This window comes from Phaenicophaeus curvirostris, chromosome 17 (genome assembly GCF_032191515.1).
Source record: "Phaenicophaeus curvirostris isolate KB17595 chromosome 17, BPBGC_Pcur_1.0, whole genome shotgun sequence".
Lineage (NCBI taxonomy): Eukaryota > Metazoa > Chordata > Aves > Cuculiformes > Cuculidae > Phaenicophaeus > Phaenicophaeus curvirostris.
In genome coordinates this window covers 4,186,841-4,206,485 of record NC_091408.1, presented here as the reverse complement: position 1 = coordinate 4,206,485, position 19,645 = coordinate 4,186,841, and the positions used below count along the sequence as shown (strand labels likewise).

The 19,645-nt window shown below is 43.3% G+C and overlaps 2 protein-coding genes across 2 annotated transcripts in view; one reads left to right on the top strand and one right to left on the bottom strand.

Moving 5' to 3' along the window:
* The window catches only part of P2RX7 (purinergic receptor P2X 7), a 100,077-nt gene that overhangs the window by 42,152 nt on the left and 38,280 nt on the right, over positions 1-19,645 (top strand). The gene's annotated exons all lie outside the window — the stretch shown is intronic.
* Positions 1,705-15,578, bottom strand: ANAPC5 (anaphase promoting complex subunit 5). The gene is made up of 17 exons (XM_069870787.1): positions 15,359-15,578; positions 14,265-14,344; positions 13,414-13,523; positions 12,805-13,000; positions 11,580-11,646; positions 10,788-10,889; positions 9,748-9,938; positions 8,734-8,815; positions 8,006-8,095; positions 6,895-7,076; positions 6,263-6,398; positions 5,950-6,024; positions 5,072-5,193; positions 3,814-3,921; positions 3,174-3,321; positions 2,414-2,576; positions 1,705-2,046 (listed from the first exon to the last, which is right to left on the bottom strand). The coding sequence occupies exons 1-17, from the start codon at positions 15,560-15,562 to the stop codon at positions 1,832-1,834; spliced, it is 2,271 nt and encodes a 756-aa protein (XP_069726888.1). The 5' UTR covers positions 15,563-15,578; the 3' UTR covers positions 1,705-1,831.

Here is a 19,645-nt window from a genome sequence, read left to right as displayed (position 1 = left end):
GTTACCTGGCTTGGCTCCCCTAGACCTTCACGAAGCAGCGTGAAACCATCACCTAAAGGAGTTTTAGAAACCTGCTGTTTGGAGATGTCACAGCAGCCACCACCAGCCCATTGCTACCAGCCACCACCCAGCACGGCTCCTGCTCAGCTTGCAGCACTGGGATGGAGGCAATGCTGCCGCACAGGCACGGCCTTTAACTCCCTGGCTCCCAGTAAGCATCTCCCTTGCTTTGTCCATGCTGATTATTTCTGTTTTCTTACAGAGCAGGTTCCCACCAAGCACCACTCTTGTGCTGAGCTCACCTGGTTTTCCAATTGACTCTTCTTTTCATGAAGACATCAACCTTGAGGAGATACAAACACCTCAGCTGGTACAAAACCTCCTCCTCATTTTGCTTTGCAACCCATCTGGGGGCACCGCTTTGTCTTTGTAGAGTTTCCTGGAGTAGAGCTGCAAGAGCTTTACGGATGAGCACTGCTCCTTTGACCAGGATCTTGAAAAGCACTCTAGAAATCAGGTTTATGCACTTACGGTAAAATAGTAGGTGCTCCAAAGGTTTTAGGGATTGGACTCCTCAGGTCTGATTAATAGAGGTCTGATAACAGAGCTGAGATGGGGACAAGCCACCAAAAACCAGCGCTGCCATGCAGCCCATGTGGGAACTAGGGTTACTTTTCCCTGTTGTTGTAGGGTCACAGGCTCTGATTATCTGCCAACAGCCACGCTACAACACTAATTAATAAGATGTGTAAACGAGCACTGGACTACCCCTCATTTCAACCATCTCAGAGCTCCTCTTCCTGCCTTACCTGCCAGGTTCCAGTCTGTTCTTGCTTCCTTGTTGCTAACAAAGCCGTGGTTCGATCCAGCACTTCCAGGCAGGGCATCTCCACGTGTTTTCACCAACGTTGCTCCGCTTTACACAGTCACGAGGTGAAAGGACTGGCACCCCCAGCCCCAAGGCTCACCCCCAAAAGGTTTACACTCACAGAAGTGCAGCCCCATCTGCCTTGAAATCCCACACTACACCTGAAATGAAGTTTTCTTCCAAAACGAGGTGCTAATTGCTAGAAGTCAACGGCAGCATATTGGATATCGAGTTAGTTGTGACCTTCGGTTACTGACCCATAAAGCCAGAGCACATAGATGAAGCACAGCACCTATGGGAGAATACATAGAATAAGAACATTTCAGCGGAGCTGGGGCTTTTGTTTAGCACACTCTGGTTTCTTCCATCGCTCTTTGCACAAGGACACATCTAACAACAAAGCCGGGACTCTGCAGCGTTAGGCTTCTCCAACTGAATCCCATTTTTCCCCCTTCTGCCAGCACCATCTGTTTCTACAAAGTAAACAGCAACTGAAGACAGGTTAAACACAAGGACACGTTTAAATGAGACTCCTCCTTCTATAGCACTTACCATGAGCACAAAGGAGCTTCGCCTGCACTCTCCACTATTTTTTGTACCCCAGTGTTCATAAAGCCAGCATTGACTTCGAGAACATCACTAAGAACAGACAGTGTTTCATCGTGACCGTGCTACTCACCTCAGCATGTCTACAATGCAGTCCAGAGCCTTTTCTCTTTATTCCTCCATTTGATTCTTATTCTTAATTTTAAGGACAGAATAAAAGTGAAATGGGTGGAAACCTGATGTTTTCCCATAAGTCATTACAACAAACCACAAGCTTGTTCCATAGAAGACTATAATTTATTGGCACTTATTTTGAAACACAGGTGACTGAATATAACAAAAAGACATCTGTAAAAAAAAACCCCAACAAAACAACAAAAAAAACAGGAAAACAAACAAATCTCATCTTTAAGTGCATCACTTGAAGGCATTGATCAAGGGGACACCGTGCGCCGGCAGTTCCTGGTGCAACTGACGGAACAGCATAGCACATTTGTTCCTCTCCTGGGTCTTGCCCAGGGTGTGGAACAGCCGGGCCTGGAAGTAGAGAACGTCTCTGAGCTGCTCTTTGCAGTCCACTTTGGCAAAGTAAGTCTTGGCTTCATTTAGATTGGAGACAGCAGATTCCAAAGCTGTGGAAAAAAGGGGGACAGTCGTATTTAAGATAACGTCACAATAACAACTCCAAGCAATACAGCTCAATTCTAAGGAGCCCAATTGCAAATTCCTCAGCTTTTCAAAACAATTTGTGTCTTAGCAACATGGTCTTTCAGCTCTTTTCTGTTATTCAGCCTCTGCTGCAAAATACGGTTGCCAAAGTATGCAGATAAACAAGATTCCATTATAAACACAGCATCTGTTGAATGTCTATTCCCAATTAATTTTGCTATCTGATATCAAGGTAACACAGTGACCACGTAGGACTTGGCTACATAAACTGGTCTGCACTTCCCAACTTCAGAGCACGGTCTCCGTGAGGAGGATTCCTCTTCACACTACCTTCAATCTTCTTTTGCGGAGTGTAGGAAGCTGCAGAAGCCACCTGACATTTAGCCACCAGGAACATGGCGCAGCCTTTGTCCAGGACAGCTCCATGGGCCAGGATGGGTTCTATTGCCATGTGCAGAATATTCAGGGCTTGTTCAGGAATGCCAAGGATCAGCTGAAAGAGAAATAATTCCTGGTTTAATGCCGGAATCCGCTGGCAAGAGCGGCATCTTCACAAGACCAACCTGAACCACATCTGTTTCCAATAACACAATGTACTACAGACAAGGATGGAATTTTTTTCCATGTAATCTTCTTTTACATCAAGAATTATTAGTGGAAATGAGCTACTATCTGAAATGATTAGGGATGGCTTCTCCACTGCAGTGAGTGCTGGCAAGCACGTCTCTGCCAGCTCAGAATACACAATATAACTCAACTCCATTACAAGCATTATTTTTAATTCAAACACATGCCAAACTGCTTCCAGAAAGCCAAAATACTAGCAGAAAAAATAACAACTGAAGAAATGAAAAGCAAGGCCAACTTACACTTGCATGCTTAATGACATGCAGTAACTACACATCTTAGTAACAGACATGCAACTCGAGTTAGATTAACTTCCTCAAAAGATTTCACACTTGGAATATACTTCTTCAGAATCAATAACTTAATTCCATGTGTTCTTAAACCTCACAGGAGTAAAACCAGTATCCAGATCCCCAGAATAAACGCTGCCCTGCAGCGCCGTGCAAACACACACCAGACACACCTGAGAGAAAGCCAAGTTCAGCACAGTTTCCGAAGCCAAGTACTGCAGGCTGTACTCTCGTGAGAGGGCGAGGGCCTGCAGCAGGACAGGCAGCGCTATGGTGTGGCACGAAGATCTCCAGTAGAGCTCCGCTATCGACAGCAGAACACTAACAATACAGGAAGAAAGAATTACAAACATTTTCTTTTCATGAAAAACACCTCCTCGTCTCCCAAACAACTATTCCATCCAGTATTGATTTTATTATGAATTACATTCCTGCATATACAATAAACTTAGATCCTTAAGAGGAGACACCACTGACATACAAGATTAAATAACACATTAACTACTCTGAAGGTACAATCACACACATGTATTTATTTCCTCTTTATATGGGATGCAACGTTTCCTCCTCCTGTAAGTCTTCATGGAATTTTAAAATAAGTTCACTACCTTTTAGTTTACATGTTAAAAATACTAAGTTTCAATTCCACAATGTTTTGAGGATTCCTCCATACCATGATTCATAAATGAAATTATTTTGTAATCTCCAAACCATAATCTGAAGAGTAGTGAAGTCCGAACATATACAAATTGAAATGGCTGATTCTCATCACTGCAAAGTGGCTTTAATACTCTGAAAATGAAACATTCTTACCTAATCACCATCTCGGTGTTCCTGATTTTCTGGCAGTGGATCAACAATTTCTGCAAAACTTTGTACGCCTCTGACATTTGATTTTGGGCTTTCAGTACAATGGCTTTTCTGCCGTGGTAGAAAGAAAACATCACTGATGAGATTTTTATATTTTAGATACAGTTCTGCTCCTCAGAAACCTATTTTACTGTGTTCTCTTTTGTGACCTCTCTTTCTTGTAACTGCAGGATGGCATTCTGACAAAGTGCACTCATGCTACACACACCGGCGAGGGGGAAAACAGGTATCTCCGATTCCAGCTGGACAACTCACAGGTAGAAAGGCTCAAACACACAAACCAGCTTTAGATGGAAAACAGGGATTGTCAAAACCAAAGGCCAAGCAGGCAGCAGAAGTGGGAGGGCATGCAAGCTGGAAAGCACAAGCAATTATTTGTAAGAAAAACAGGTATGAGGTAAAGTAGCTAAAATTGGCTTGAGCTGAGAAGGACATGGAGCACCAGGGAAAGAGCAAGAACAGGGAAATAAGAAACAAATACACAGCAGCGGGGGATACATAAAAACACCCTGAACCCATACACTGAGCAGTATATTTAAAGATCAGAAAAATCACAAACAGTCCAATTCCAGAAGGACAAGCATCAGGTCCCACAGCTTGAATACCGATCTTACGGCTTACTGGCACTGGCTATGTTTTTAGGTGTTTTGCCTCATTGAATATCAACAAAAACCTGCAGTGAGTTGTTTTTCATACTCACCAAATAATCAGTTTTAACCCTACCTATTTCTAACAAGTAATTCTCATTTAGAAACAAGAACCCACCAAAGTGAGAGAAAAATGATGCTGTTCCATTTTGTAGGTATAGAAACCAGGACACAGATACAGACTCAAGCTCAGACTAGGCCTGAGATCCCTAGATATTTGACATAACATTCTGCTTTGCGCTTAGGTTTCAGTAAAGTTTCCATAGCAGATTTTGAAGTACTTTGTGTTCTCGTAACAGATCTACGGCTCTAGAAGAACATGAACTTCAGTAATGCTATTCCAGTTCTTAAAATGCCCACAGAAACAAGTAGAAACCATTATTGCAGGGTATACTGTACAGAATAAGCACTACAGGTTAGACAACATGACCATAATTAGCTCTGGAAAGGGAAGAAAACATGCAAGCACATGACTGCCAGCAATCATTTTGCTAAATCTTTCACTGTCTTCATAGGACACACCTCCAAGTGTATGCAGATTGATGATTTCTTACCTGTATACGCCCTCAGTGCTATTAAGTGCTGTAATTCCTGCGACAAGAGAGTCTGCTACATGATATCTGCCGTCATTCATGGCTCTCTCAAACTGTATTTTCTGATCAAACAGCATCCAGAGCTAAACAAAGAACATTCAGAAACAATTCTTAGAAGTTGTGCCGCCTCATTTTCTAATCCCAAGTTAGAATTTACTTTTTCCCCCTGCCTGTGTCTAGACACAACTAATTCCACTGTCCAGTTACTGGATTTACTCAACTACTGTCCTCAACGAAAATGCTCAGCTCTGGATCAATGTTTCAATACCAAAGCTCACCTCTTTGACTGAGTTTTAAGTAGAAAAGCTCATTTAGATCATTACTAATGCATCAAACCATTAGACTTGTCCTGTGGTGAAAACAGAACTAAACTATATTTAATGGAATCTTTAATACTTGTGTGTAAATATTATCTTATAGACTCCTGTGTTGATGTGTTTCCCAGAGTCGCACAAAACGCAGCATATTTTCTCAGTTACTTCTGGACTGTAATATATCAAAATAAGTAGTACTAATTAAGCAGACCTTGAAGCTCAAAATGAATGCATAGCATTTCATTCCTACATGTGCACACGAAGAAGTGTATTCCTCTGTCAGTGACATTTCTATTTAAACAGTTTTTTCTTAGGAGGCTGCGGTGAGATAAACGTCTCGCCAGTCTTAAAATAACAGAGGCGTCTTTTTCATGCTTTTGTAGAAAAGTTTATGGCACAGCTTCCTCTGAGGCCATGAGCCAAGTGAAATGAGCAAACATACTGCCCCAGGCACACACAGGAAAGGATTCAGATCCTATTGTATAACAGATACATAATTTACAGGCTCAGTCACAAACATTCTACCTGTGCATGCTGACTGTTGGGAGGGAATCTTTCCTTTAGGTGTTTCAGTATTTCAGAAGCAGCTGCAAAGTATCCCTGTAACGCAGAAAGAGCACTCGGATAAACATACACTGGGGTGAGCACCACTCTCCTCGATTTCAACACAAGCTCCGCGGAAAGAACTTGCCAAGCAAAAAGCCTGTATTTCCTTTGCCCCCAATGCAGACGTTAAACGCAGAACAAAACACGAGTCGAGCCTCGCAACTCTCTGCCGTTAACACCCACATGTCCTCTCTTGCAAATGACATTTTGTGCCACGAGCCACAAAGCTCACCTGCTCTGCGTGCAGCTCAGCCAGGTGACACAGGACTACAGCAAAGGACTCTGTGTTGTTCTGCTGAACGCCCACGTTCACGGCCTCCAGACTGTTCATGCTTAGCAATGTTTGGGCTTGTTGAAGCGCCATGGTGCTTGTGCAAGAGAAACATCTTTTAGCTTTCAAGCAACAAACAACAACCGTTTTTAATCTATGGACTTGTTATGGCAACTGTCTACATTTTCTGGTAAGCTAGAGGCCTGGGGGAGGATGAACTTGAAAAAAAAAAAACCAACCCAAAATAAAACTGCTCTCCAGGAACTCGACTGTGTAGGCACATCAAATACTTAAGCACTGAAAGCTGCGCACAGTCTAAGCACAGAGATGCTCAAAATGGGGGCACAGGAACAACTTATGATCTATTTGCCACTACTAAATGGAAACTCAATCTCCTCACCGCTATGAGTTATAAAGGAACACAAGAGAATGGAAATAATTGCACTCAGCCTGTACTGAATCACAGTCTGATGGCTTTATTTTAGTGCAGTGGAGAGACACAGTCACTTGTTACACCTACATAAATAACTCTAAATGCATTATGTGCTAACAAGTACAGTGAGCTAACCCAAGAATCCAAAAGAAACAGATACCTGCGGCCGTATAATCTCCAAATGGCAGTCTTCTGTGCTATACTAATATCAACGAGCTCTGACAAGCTGTGTTTCCAGTGCAACAGATCAGAATCTTTTAAGGCATCCATTAGTTTGTTGGCAGTCTTTCCTGCAAAAGCTCTCTGCTGAACCAAGGATTGTATTCCCAAGGAAGCAAGGTACTGGAAGAAGGGGAAAAAAAATACCAACAGCATTGAAAGACAACAGAATTCACTCCATTTTTGAATTACACTGGAGCAACAGTTCTAAACTAAGAAAAAAATCCTCAAAAAAAAGGAGGTGATGTTATCCAGCACAAAGGAACGCTGCTCCAGGCATTTCTTTGAATACCTACTTATGCACACCCACACATATGTGAATGCCATTTTGTTAGATGGGAAAGGTAATTTCCACTCCCCCACAAAAAAGCCTTGAAGAGGATGACAGGACTTGTACCTGGATTTTTCCAGTGATGAAACAGCTGTGAAAACACAGAGCCTCTCCTCCCCTTCCCCACCAAGTGGCCATATCTGTTCTCACCTCCCAACATCAGCAGTTTAGTTCCTTTTGGAACAATTCTCTTAACAAAGAGACTGCAGATCTTGGGGAAGACAGAACTAAACATTAACAGGACACAAAACTACCTAAGGGGAGGGCTGCCTTGCAAGATTTCACAGCTGGGACACAGCTGTACAAGTAAACATGCGTTTCAAAGCCCTGCCAGAGGCATCAGCATTGAGTTTCACACAAGGCGGAGGCATAAGAACCTCCCTTGAGCACCAACAGATTGTGTGACAGGCCTAAGACCGAAATGGTGCATGCGGCCAGGCTAGTAGCCACAGAGAGAGGCTGAAAAGCAAACAATTAGAAGGAAAAACAGCGAGTCTTGCAACAATGCACACTCCCTAAAGCAACAGAACCCTGTTTTGTCAATATGAAGAGTAAAAATAATATAAACAGCTAGATTTTGGAGTGTTACAATATATTTGTTTAAATTCGGTTACATATTTTGAACCGACCAGCCACAAAATCCAAAACTTTAATATGCACACTCCCCTCACCACATGCGTTTGCCCTAGAATAAAGCTAAGTATAAATGAAATAGACTTACCGGCAAGCCAAAATGTAAAGATTTGTTTACAGAATGCTCCAGCAGAACACAGCTATCAAACATCTTCTGTTCCAAGATGCACAACCAGCTCTAGCAAGGAAGAAAGTTAAAATCTCATTGCAAACAGCCGACGGCTGCAGCACTTTTAACTTCTCTTACTTTCTGCACAGAATGCACAAAAACTCTCTGCAATACAACCCCCTCTTCAGAATTAATAGGATACTAAGGAAAAGTCTATTAAATGCTGCAGAGCAGAATATATCAGAAATGCAGCAAGGCTGGGACACTGGTGTGACAGCAGTCAATGCTGGAGGTTCAGAGCAAGGCACAGAAACCCCATAATACAGCTAGCCGCGGAAAGCAGCATCCCAGGAGTTTGATACCATTGATGACAATTCATTATAACAATATTAATTACAGAATAAAATACTGAGGAATCAAAGTCTCTTTCTCCACCTTTCTGTTTGCTCAGAAGAAGGCTGATTACTCAGTGAGACAGTGAGGAGTAAGTTCACAACGCACTTTGTCTCTTTAAAATATATAAGACTGGTCTTCAAGCTTAGTACTGAGATCTTAGGTGCTTTAGGATCACAACTCCTGTTTAAGAAATTACTGATGCATTTGATGAGACGCTTCTGTAAGAGCGGTTCTGCAACAGTTCACTGGGCAAAGCCTCAGATAACACAGACAAAAGCAGCTTAACCTCCACCTCAGCACAGCTCTCTTACCAGGCAGTGCTGCAGGCAAACGTGGTCGTTAGACTCCTGCGCAATTCGGATGGCTTCCTGAAGCGCAAGTTCAGCCTGTTGGCTATTGGCAAGGGAAAAGGGAGAACATATTAGTATTCCTGGTGCTAAAAATACAGCACTACGATACAGAGGAGGAATACTCATCTAAATTATGCATATTGCACTCATAAGAGAGCTCTGACTTAATAGACCACATGAGAAAGCCTGTATTTCCCTCCTAGCACTTCAGCAATATATTCTAGTCTTGAGGGTAATAAGCAAAATGGCAATATGGCAATCCACTACAAAAATGTAAGCCCTAAGTGGCTTTCAAACATGCCAGTGTGTGAATTAATGTTGCTCCTGTTCAAACAATAAGTATCTGCCTGCATAGAAAGAGTTGTTGCCCTCAGTTTTGCTGATGTCTTTCCCATCTCCAGTCCTTTTACACAGTGCATACAGGCAGCCGTCAACAAATGCAAACCGTACATGGAGATGGGTACGGCAGCTTTATCAATAAAATAATACCCGCCCCACAGCATTTTAAAATTAAAAAAGCTCAGAGGGCTTTTATTTTTAATTATTCTTTTTCCAGATCATCAGCTCTATGTTGAGTTGAACGTTAACAGAAAAACAACCACAATTTCTCGAGCGTATAGCTGAAAACAGGCATTAATGTCCACAGACTTTCTGAGGTCATGGAAACGTAGCAATTGAGAACTTAAATACCTAAGAAACATTTGCAACCAGACACAGACAAATGCGAACTCTTATGCTACTGGAGATGGCTCAGTTACTATGCAAACCAAATAAAATGTCAAAAGAAAAACAAACCAAAACAAATCAAGATGCCAAGAAAATTCTAACCCAACCCAACAACAGCTGTTATCACATTTAGAGAAAGTCCCTTCTTCTCCTGAAGGGACTTTCAGGATGAACAAAAGGTTCATCTACCAGCACTTAGGAGATGCAACAAGGTGAATTTCAGTTGTGCAGCACAATATATTAACTTACTAATGGCCAAACCGGCAGTGAAGTGCAGCCAGATTCAGAGCTGCGTATCTCAGACTCCGACCATAACCTTCATCCCCGTTGCTTTTGCTTTCTGCTCCAGTGAGAATTAAACGGTCAAAATAATGAAGGAGGCTGTGTGTTGAACTGAAGACATCTTGCACTCTGAGACTATTCAAGTAGCTTAAATAATGCTAAAAATTGAAGCAAAATCAGCTTTAACTATACAGACCTGTTAAAACAAAGATTTTGTTTATAATTACTATGTATTTTCTTACTGAAAATGGTTGCCCAACGAGTGCGACCATGAAATACCGTACGGCCAGGAAAGCGTTTGATCAGAAGCTGGGGTGATACTGACACTACCTGTGCAGAATTTCTGTAAATCTGGGATAAAACCGGCTGTTTCCCCTTACAGGATGTTCCAAATGGTGTCCCATGGGCCAGGATCTGGCATCAGAATCATCCCACTCAAGTCTGAAACCCCTACAGAGGTGGAATCCCTGTATTATGCAATGAGTGGGAATGGAGGCATGACTCCCACTGTGTCTCCACTCACCAAGATACTCAGAAGCATGAGCACTACTTCCAAATGCCACACAGATAGAAAGAAGATGCTAAAACTATGTATTTTCTTCTTGCCATAAAGACCTGGCCACCACAACCTTTTATGTTACAGGTACTGCACTTAATGCTGATTTTTAAACCATGGGAGTATGAGGCCTGAAATTTCCTAGGCAAACGTGTACACAAAGATGCAAATTTTAAATTTAGTTCAACATGGATGCACTCACATAGTCCAACCAAAATGAAGAGGATTATATGTGTGCATAAAGCTAGACATGTGGTGAAGTGCTTGGCTTAATTAAGGTTTCTGTACCTTCAGGAGTTTCAGTCTGAATTAACAAACATTTACATGCAACCAGTTCACATTTTAATCATCTGTTTATATTGCAATATAGAAGAAATTACTCCCAAGTAATCCCATCCTAGAGATAAGAAATCCCTTTACAATCCTTTTGGATGAAGAAAAAGATACTAACTGCTTCAGCAAAGTCTGGATTAAATTTTAACAAGTTGTTCAATTCCTTTTGTAAAGATGCTGGAGTAAGAGCCTTTGTTTCATCATTCTTTAATAAAGAAGCCTGGAATAAAAATTGAAAAGTAAAAGTAAGATTGACTCAAACTGGAAGGTTACAAATACATTTTCATACAAGCTTGTCAGTTTGTTATCTGCTTGGAGAGAACATTAAAGATTTCCTAACAGTGCTGCCTGCTATGAGGCTGAAACATCAGTGACAGTTTTATACTATATTATAGCGTTCACTTTCCAGACATCAGAGAGACCAATAAAAGCTTATTCAAAGGACTGTTTAAAGGTACTTTTAGAATTCTGTTTCAATTTCTCTTTGAAGAACTAATACAATGGATCTCTCACTGGAATTACATGTATCTTCTCACAAACATATTCAGGAAACTAAACAGAAGTAAATCCATAGTTTCAGCAAGTAGACATTTGTGCCCCATGTGTATTTCTGCTCCAATTGTTATTTATCAGCTGGAACACTCAACCACATCACACGTCTAGCAAACATCAAATCTGAGACCAGGAGTCAGAATGGAAGTGACCTACATGCAATCAAATACCATCACATGGTGTTCGTGCCCAGAAAAAACACTTCTAGCCCCAAATGCTCAAACTAAGCAACTACAAGCAAGATATCAACAAATTTTTAACAGATGTAAGAAAACACAATGTCTGACACCGTGGATAAAACTGAAGCTGAAATTAATGTTATGGATCATTTACTTAACTTTATTCAGAATTAACATACCTGCTGAGAAAGAAAATACTCTGCTTGTTTCTGAGAAAGAGGCCCACTGCAAGATATCTCTTCCTCCCTAATAAGAAGCATTCTGGTTAGAAACAAGGGCAATGAAATATAACACAAGGAAATACATTTTATCAGACACTCCACAATTTTTGATTTATAAAGTTTTACGAAATATTATAGCTCAAAACATGAAAGGAAACTAAAAGAAGAAAACAATAACTAACATACTACATCAAAGTTCAAAATCCAAGAGTTAAGCATGGTCTCTGCAAGCTGAAGATCACAACTAAATATGAATGTGAGCCTAAAATACACATGAAAACCCAAAGAAAAAGAGCAGACAGAAGATTTGGGCTTGACATAGTCAAATAGTTTTGCTCTGTTTTTCCTTTCTTCTTCACAGCATAATGAATTGGTGCTTTGGCCACATCAATCACTCAAGGAAACTGCCGTTCTGCAAGAACAGGCAGATTATTCCTTGGAAAGTCAGCAACTACAACACAGAGCCAGATTCCACAGGCTGTTGACTCACTCATGCTGTAGCAGAGCACGCACAAGCACAAGTTTATATAAAGACAGTTTAGGATGTACATTTTAAATATATGTATAGACAAAATGCTTTTGTGATTATGTAAATAAATGCGAGCTCTTTTTTTTTTGGAGAAGGGGAAACCAAAAACCTTAAGATTAAGAAATCAAAACCATTAACTGTTCCTTAGCGAGCAACCTTTCCTCGCTGGAAGCAGAAGCAACCTCTCCAACAGCTGTAGCATATCACACACTAGCACAACCAGAGAAGTCACTCAGCCATGGTCTGTACAGAAAGGAATTGTGGGCAGCATCTGGCCTCCAGCTTGTGATTCCCTAAGGAAACACGAGAACGAGGTCCCGCCATCTTCTGAGGCACCAAGCAGATCTGCTGCCAACCGCAAATGTTACCACACGGTGGCACCAAGGAAGCAGAGAGCCCACTCAGCTCTGCCAGAGTGTGTGAGGCTTCCAAAACCAACCGGATTACAGGATGCTACATCTCAATATCACAGCTAAAGTTGTTAGTAATGGGACATACGTGGGGCTTAAAGAGTCTTTGTGGGATTCAGGAAGGTTTAGCAGGAGCAGCGTCTTGAGCTGGACAAAGCTTAAGCCTACTCTGACGTGTACAGAGGTAACGCGAAAAAAGACATTCTCTTAAGAAATGGGAAAGACTCTAATATTAATATATCACCTTAAAGGTACATCGAGCTCTTCTTTCTCCATTTTCCCATCCAGTTCCTCTGTATTTGCCAGTTCCATATCGCTCTCATCAATTCCATTTTTTTTCTCATCGTTTCGAAAGTACTGCTGAAGGGCGGTGTAAAGTTTATAGACCTGACTGAAAGAGAGCTTATTGTAGGCCAAGATCATATGGCGCAGAAACAGACCTGCAAGGGAGAACATTTGTTATGGCAACTACTGCAAGGTTGCTGCTTCAGAGAGAAAACTAGAAATCACAACAATCAGAAGCTTAAGTTATATTATTTAATTGTGCTTAAGCATTTCATCTTATCCTACCAAATGCTGAAATTCAATTTAGCAGGGTGTAAATCTGGTATTAATTTAGTGACAAATCACACAGACTATCTGATCACAGAAAAATCAAGATCAGCAAGAACTGCATAATACGCAAAATTATTGGTTAATACGAAACATCTGTCTAAGAGAAAAATCATATTATGCAAACTTCACACCTCCCAAAAAAAGAAAAACAAGCTGTATTCCGAGTGAATTACATCAATGACAGACAGCACATCAAATATAGCACATCAACTATAGTTTATGGACAACAATTAGTTACCTACTACACTTGTTTTATGAACTTCTGGCTCTGTCCCTGAAAATGCCTCTGAAAGGTCATCAAAAAATAGTTCCATATCTTTCAGTTCCCCTTCTGCCATAATTTTCAACCTAAGCAGAGAAAGAAAACCACATTTATTTAGGGAAAAAGGCAGCAATGATAATATGCATCAAATAAAACATTCCTCTGTTTCAGGTACAGATGAGAAAACACAAACAGAACCAAGTGGTAGTTAATTCATAAGGCCCAGAATGGTTTTTTATACTCATGAACCAAATCAGAACATATTAAATATTAATAATCAGCCAAATAATGATTTTTTTTTACTTTTTAAACAGATCTTTTAATAGAGAACAGTTAGACAAAACAATTAAGAACCCAAAATAGATTGATTCTTAACACTGTTGCTGTTACACAGGTAGCTGATGTCAAAACAGATCGTGTGTATCACAGAAACCTTAAGAATGATGGATACAACGATTGGGTCATGTCCCTGTCAGAACTCATTTACGAGGTAACTGTGGAAGTGCATCTTTTCTCCAAATATATGGCTTTTTAAACTACAAATTTACACATTTCAGAGCACTTTCATAGATATCTGAGCAGACACAGACAACACAGAGCGTGCTTTATCATTTGTCACAGAGCTACAGGTTGCAGCGCACTGTTCTCATGTTTCCGACACGGAGACCCCACAAGATGGAAGGGATGAACCGAAGGAGGTAAGCAGTTTGCTCCCTCCAGGAGGAGGGGAGCCTGGCTCAAAGGGAACTCATGCTCCCCTGCTGCCCAGGGCACAGCTTGAGGGGCTCCTGAGGTCAGAGACAGGGAGGGGAGGCCCTGGTGCCCACCTGAGGTACACAGAATTGGCCAGGTGCGGGCAGGACTCCTCGATGGCCTTTCGCAGTCGCGACAGCGGCATGTCAGGGCCCTGCAGAGGAGAGCGGCATGTCACGTCAGGCCATGACACACTGATACCAGCAAATAAACTCTCCAAGACTCATTTTGGAGTTGTAGAAAACAAGCACCCTTTGATCAGGCCTGGGCAACACGAGGGAGCGATTCCATTAATCCTGTGCAGCGAGACAAGGGCTGTTACAGAACACATTTCCCACTTATGTGCAGATGTACAAACTTTCCCAGAAATCTTATGCATATTCTGTTACTTTCCAAGGTCTAATTTCAATGTTATCATGAAACTTCACCACAGTCAAAACTCTTACTAATTTGGACCTTTGGTTCCAGCTCTGCCTGACCTTGACGTTAAGATACAAAGAAACTCCAAGCAGAGGGGATTACAGAAGAGACGTGCTCAGCACAGATCATAGAATAACCAGGTTGGAAGAGACCCACCGGATCACCGAGTCCAACGATTCCTATCAAACACTAAACCATGTCCCTCAGCACCTCATCCACCCGTGCCTTAAACACCTCCAGGGAAGGTGACTCAACCCCCTCCCTGGGCAGCCTGTTCCAGTGCCCAAGATCACACAGAACACAAGACATTATCATCTTTAATGGATGAATTATAGAATGGTTTGGGTTGGAAGGGTCATTAAAGCCCAACAGCTCCACACTATTCCATGGGCATGGGGCATCTCCCACTGGATCCAGCTGCTCAAATCCTCATCCAACCTGGCTTTGAACACCTCCAGGCGTGGGGCAGCCACCACTTCTCTGGATAACCTGTGCCAGCACCTCACTGCGAACAAACAAGCAGTGTCTGGGGAAAGAAAACACCCTCTAAAAGAAAACATGCTGTCAGAGAAAGAAAACACCCTCCGAGGGATGTTCTATCTTTCAAAGAAGGCGATTGCTTGGGCTGAACTTAACTCTACTTTAGCTTAAAGGAAGAACCTTCAACTTTTTGCCACAGCAACTCCTTCTGGCAGCATCGCGCAGCCCCTCTCTCTGTCTCTCCCCCCTCGCCCCCTCAGGCCCCGACCTGCAGCAGCGGCAGCAGCAGCCGGTTGAGCCGCCGCCGCTCCAGCAGGGCGAGCTCCACGCCGCCGCACACCAGCTCGCTGAGCAGCGCCAGCAGCGCCATCTTGTAGGGGGTGACCCAGTCCTTGATGCCGAAGACGTTCGCGTGGACCACGCCGTTCGTCATCATCGGGTTGAAGTAGAGGCTCTCGTGCACGCTCGCCATGGCGGCGCCCGGGCCCCGCGGAGCCGGGGGTGGGCGAACGTCATCCAGGCGCGCCGCGCCTCAGCCAATCAGAAGCGAGGGGAGCGCCGCGCGCAGCCAATCAGCGGAGAGCTCGGCGCCGCCGCCATCGGGCGCGCCGCGTGGCGGCCAATCAGAGGCGGGATCTGCGCCGCGGCGTAGCCAATCAGCACCGAGATCGGCGCCGCCGCCGTCGGGCGCGCCGCGCCGCAGCCAATCAGAAGCGAGGGGCGCTCTGCGCCGCAGCCAATGTTGCTCTTCTTGCTACTAAATTTAAAAGATGGGGGCTTTCCTGGCCGAAATCAGTTTGGGAACAGCCTTCTTATGAATGAATGAGTCCAATCATAACGTGCACCCTCTGAACCAAGAATATGGGACTTAGCAAGTTTGAAGACACTAAGCTGGGTGGAAGCGTGGATCTGCGGGAGGGCAGGGAGGCTCCAAAGGGATCTGAACAGGCTGGACCGCTGGGCTGAGTCCAATGGGATGAGGTTTAACAAGGCCAAAGGCAGGGTCCTGCACTTGGGGCACAACAACCCTGTGCAGCTACAGACTAGGAGAAGTCTGGCTGGAAAGCTGCCTGGAGGAGAGGGACCTGGGGGTGTTGGTTGACAGCGACTGACCATGAGCCAGCAGGGGCCCAGGTGGCCAAGAAGGCCAATGGCATCTTGGCTTGGATCAGAAATGGTGTGACCAGCAGGTCCAGTGAGGTTCTTCTCCCTCTGGACTCGGCACTGGTGAGACCGCTCCTCGAATCCTGTGTTCAGTTCTGGGCCCCTCACCACAAGAAGGATGTTGAGGCTCTGGAGCGAGTCTAGAGAAAAGCAATGAAGCTGGTGAGGGGGCTGGAGAACAGGCCTTATGAGGAACGGCTGAGAGAGCTGGGGGTGTTTAGCCTGGAGAAGAGGAGGCTGAGGGGAGACCTCATTGCTCCCTACGACTACCTGAAAGGAGGTTGTGGAGAGGAGGGAGCTGGGCTCTTCTCCCAAGCGAGGGGTGCGCATCTGCAGAGGGTCCGGCCAACAGCCGGAGTGCAGGAGGGGCCATTCCGGGGGCAGAAAAGGCCGCCTGCAGGGGGGCTGCTCAGGGCTCCTCCTGCTGAAAGAAATCACAAAATCACGAAATTATAAAACTGCAGAAAGGCCCTAGCGTCGAAAGTCAGTTAAAAGTGGTTTTAGTTTGTTACAAAAAAAGGAGACATTCAGTTAAATCATGAAATCGTAGTCTGAGAAACATTCACTGGTAAAATAATGAAAAGGACAAAGTCTTTGAAGGCAATAATATTTTTATTTTACAATTCAACAGAGAATAGAAGGCTCTGAGGAGACCTTGTAGTGAAATTCCTGTAGCTGAAGGGGCTACAAGAAAGCTGGGGAGGGACTGTTTACAAGGGCTTGTAGAGATAGGGCGAGGGGCAATGGGGATAAACTGAAGAGGGGCAGATTTGGACTAGATATAAGGAGGAATTTCTTCACTATGAGGGTGATGAGGCCCTGGCCCAGGTTGCCCAGAGCAGTGGTGGCTGCCCCATCCCTGGAGGTGTTCAAGGCCAGGTTGGATGGGCCTTGGGCACCCTGAGCCAGTGGGAGGTGCCCCTGCCCATGGCAGCAGGGTTGGACCTGGGTGATCTTTAAGGTCTCTTCCAACCCAAACTATTCTATGATTCTATGATTTCTGTAAGTGAGAGTCAAACAGAACCCTATGTTGCTATACCTCAGCATGGCCACAGGGATTTCAGCTGAGTTGTTCCTGATTCATGCCTGGGGGCAGCAAAAAGAGGGGGTGAATCAATTGTGGAGTCATTTTCTAGAGCACATTTACATGTAAGAAACAATATTGCAGTTGGTTGTTGCTGGCATAATTAATGATAGCTTCCCAGACTTCAATGATCCAACACCGATTGAGCTGTAGCTGAATACAAAGCTCAGGCAATGACTGCAGCTGTCATGTTATTAAAGGTCAATTTACTGATGTTTCCTGGAAATAAATTCCAACATTGTGGGCGGAAGCTCTGACGTGGTGGAGCGGCTTGGTGGGGAGGGGTGGGAGGAAAGATAAAGACCAGGCTGCAGCTGGTGCGTGCAGAACTTGGAGGAAAAGGAAACGACAAACATCTGGTTCTGACATGTCCCTGCCGTGCTCTGGAGCCAAGAGACGAATTCAGCTGACAAACCTTCAGTGTGGAGTTGAGAACATTTAGAATAGGCCTTTTAAGTGTATTTAAACAAGCAGCAAAAAATTATTTTGGTCATATTAAATTCAAGATGAGGTAATGCAATTGAAAAAGTCATCTTTTATCTTAGCTAAAACAGGTCGATGCCACTGAGTGACACACATGAGCTTCTGAAGCTCAAAATGGCCACCTCTGGGATGTGGGGATCCTGGCATTTTGGTGCAACACAGAATCTGTGATCTGGAAACCTCAGAAGGTAATTCCAAAGTCCTGTGTGTCTCTGGTATGAAAAGTGAATGCTATCATGGTTTCCCCCATCAATATTTTATCCAGTCAGCAGTTCCCAAATAAAGCCCAGAGACTGACTTTTTTTTTCACTATTTATTTTACTGTAAAATTTTGTACTATATTAAACCCAAGTGAACATTCCTGGTAAGAATAATTTCTCTGCCCCGCTCTCTCGTGCTGTGTAAAACCTTGGGGGATTACTGAGCTGCAGCGAGTCATCAACACTTGTTATTTCATGGCAGAAGTAACCAGGACATTGAGCATTAATAGATTCAAATCTTTTAATGCTTCTTTGGCACAATCCAGAAGGCTCAGCGAGGGCAGGTCTTTTATTAATAGAACCACTACAAGTGCTATTTTTCCCCCACAGAGTAGATGGTGGAGTTAAAGAGTTCCTAGTTTAAAAGCAATCTACGTGGGTACAATTCAGAGGCGCTAATGCATGAGAAGTCATCTCAGATGATGTTACAAATATGATTCATCAAGATCTGCTCAAATAAAAGCGGAGTGGCAGCTGCAGCTGCCAGTGCAGTCACCAGATCTCAACTCTGCCCAGCCCACGTTATTCCCTACAACATCTGTGTTTGGGAGGATTTCTTGTTGGCAAGTCCTTAACAGAGCTAAAGGAGAACATTTCAGTTTTGTTCAGTTTGGCTTATCTGGGGGACGGAGCTTTTACCTTGCTTATGGCGACTGCATGAGGAGCTCTAATGTTTTAAACTAAGATAAGTACAAAACTGTCTGTATAATTTGGTACTTCAAGGGTGACTGAATCCAGAGTTCAGGCGACACAGGAGGGTTTTTTTTAAAAAACAAACTATACTGGCATTTCTTAAGGTGTCTTAAAGCAATCTCTTCCATGTGGGAAATGTGGGTGTCAGGAAAGTTACACTTAAAGTATGATAAACACTGATCATCGACTAATCAAGAACTAGGACTGAATGTAGAAACGGCATGATTCTGTTGATTCTTAATGTATCCTAGCAACAGACCCCAAGGTACTTGCTCAAAGGACCTTACGTGATAAATAGGATCCAGGTGTGCTTAGGAAAAGTATGTACTAGCTACCCTACCCAAGTAGAACATACACCTGCAATAGCCAAAAGACCATCATAAATTTTGTAAAAGACAGAAGAATAAGTTTCAGGAGGCAAGAAAGATATACCTGAGCGGTCAAGTGGAGATAGGAGCAGATCCAGCCAAGAAAAATTGACGAGAGACTGATTGAGTAGAGACTGACGTCGCAATAAGGCGATGAAGTAACCTACCTATGGATATGTATTAGATAATGAAGTAACCTGTTGAATATACAATAGATTGTGAAATTTTAGAGAATAAAAAGCAGACGCGATGTGATGGTCTTTGGAACCAGATCTGGCTGTGTACCCCTGGTTCCTGGGGCCTCGAAATAAAGCACCACATATAACCTCCTAGTGTGGTTATGTGTTTGTCATTCTGCTAACATGGGAAATGTGGGAAATGTGGGAAATGTGGGAAATGTGGGAAATGTGGGAAATGTGCTGTTGCGTGTTCCAGCAGGGTGTTCACAAGGATTTTCTACTAGCTTTTCAGTTGCTTTGAAGAAAATTGCAACCTGTCAATGA

Bases quoted from the DNA above. Each gene is read 5' to 3' on its own strand.
- ANAPC5 (XM_069870787.1), bottom strand. From the start codon at position 15,562: ATGGCGAGCGTGCACGAGAGCCTCTACTTCAACCCGATGATGACGAAC. The intron at 8,096-8,733 runs GTAAGAGAGCTG...CTTCCTTGCTAG, and splicing joins TTTGCCTGCAGCACTGCCTG to AGCTGGTTGTGCATCTTGGA. The intron at 3,322-3,813 runs GTAAGAATGTTT...CTGTATTGTTAG, and splicing joins AACACCGAGATGGTGATTAG to TGTTCTGCTGTCGATAGCGG.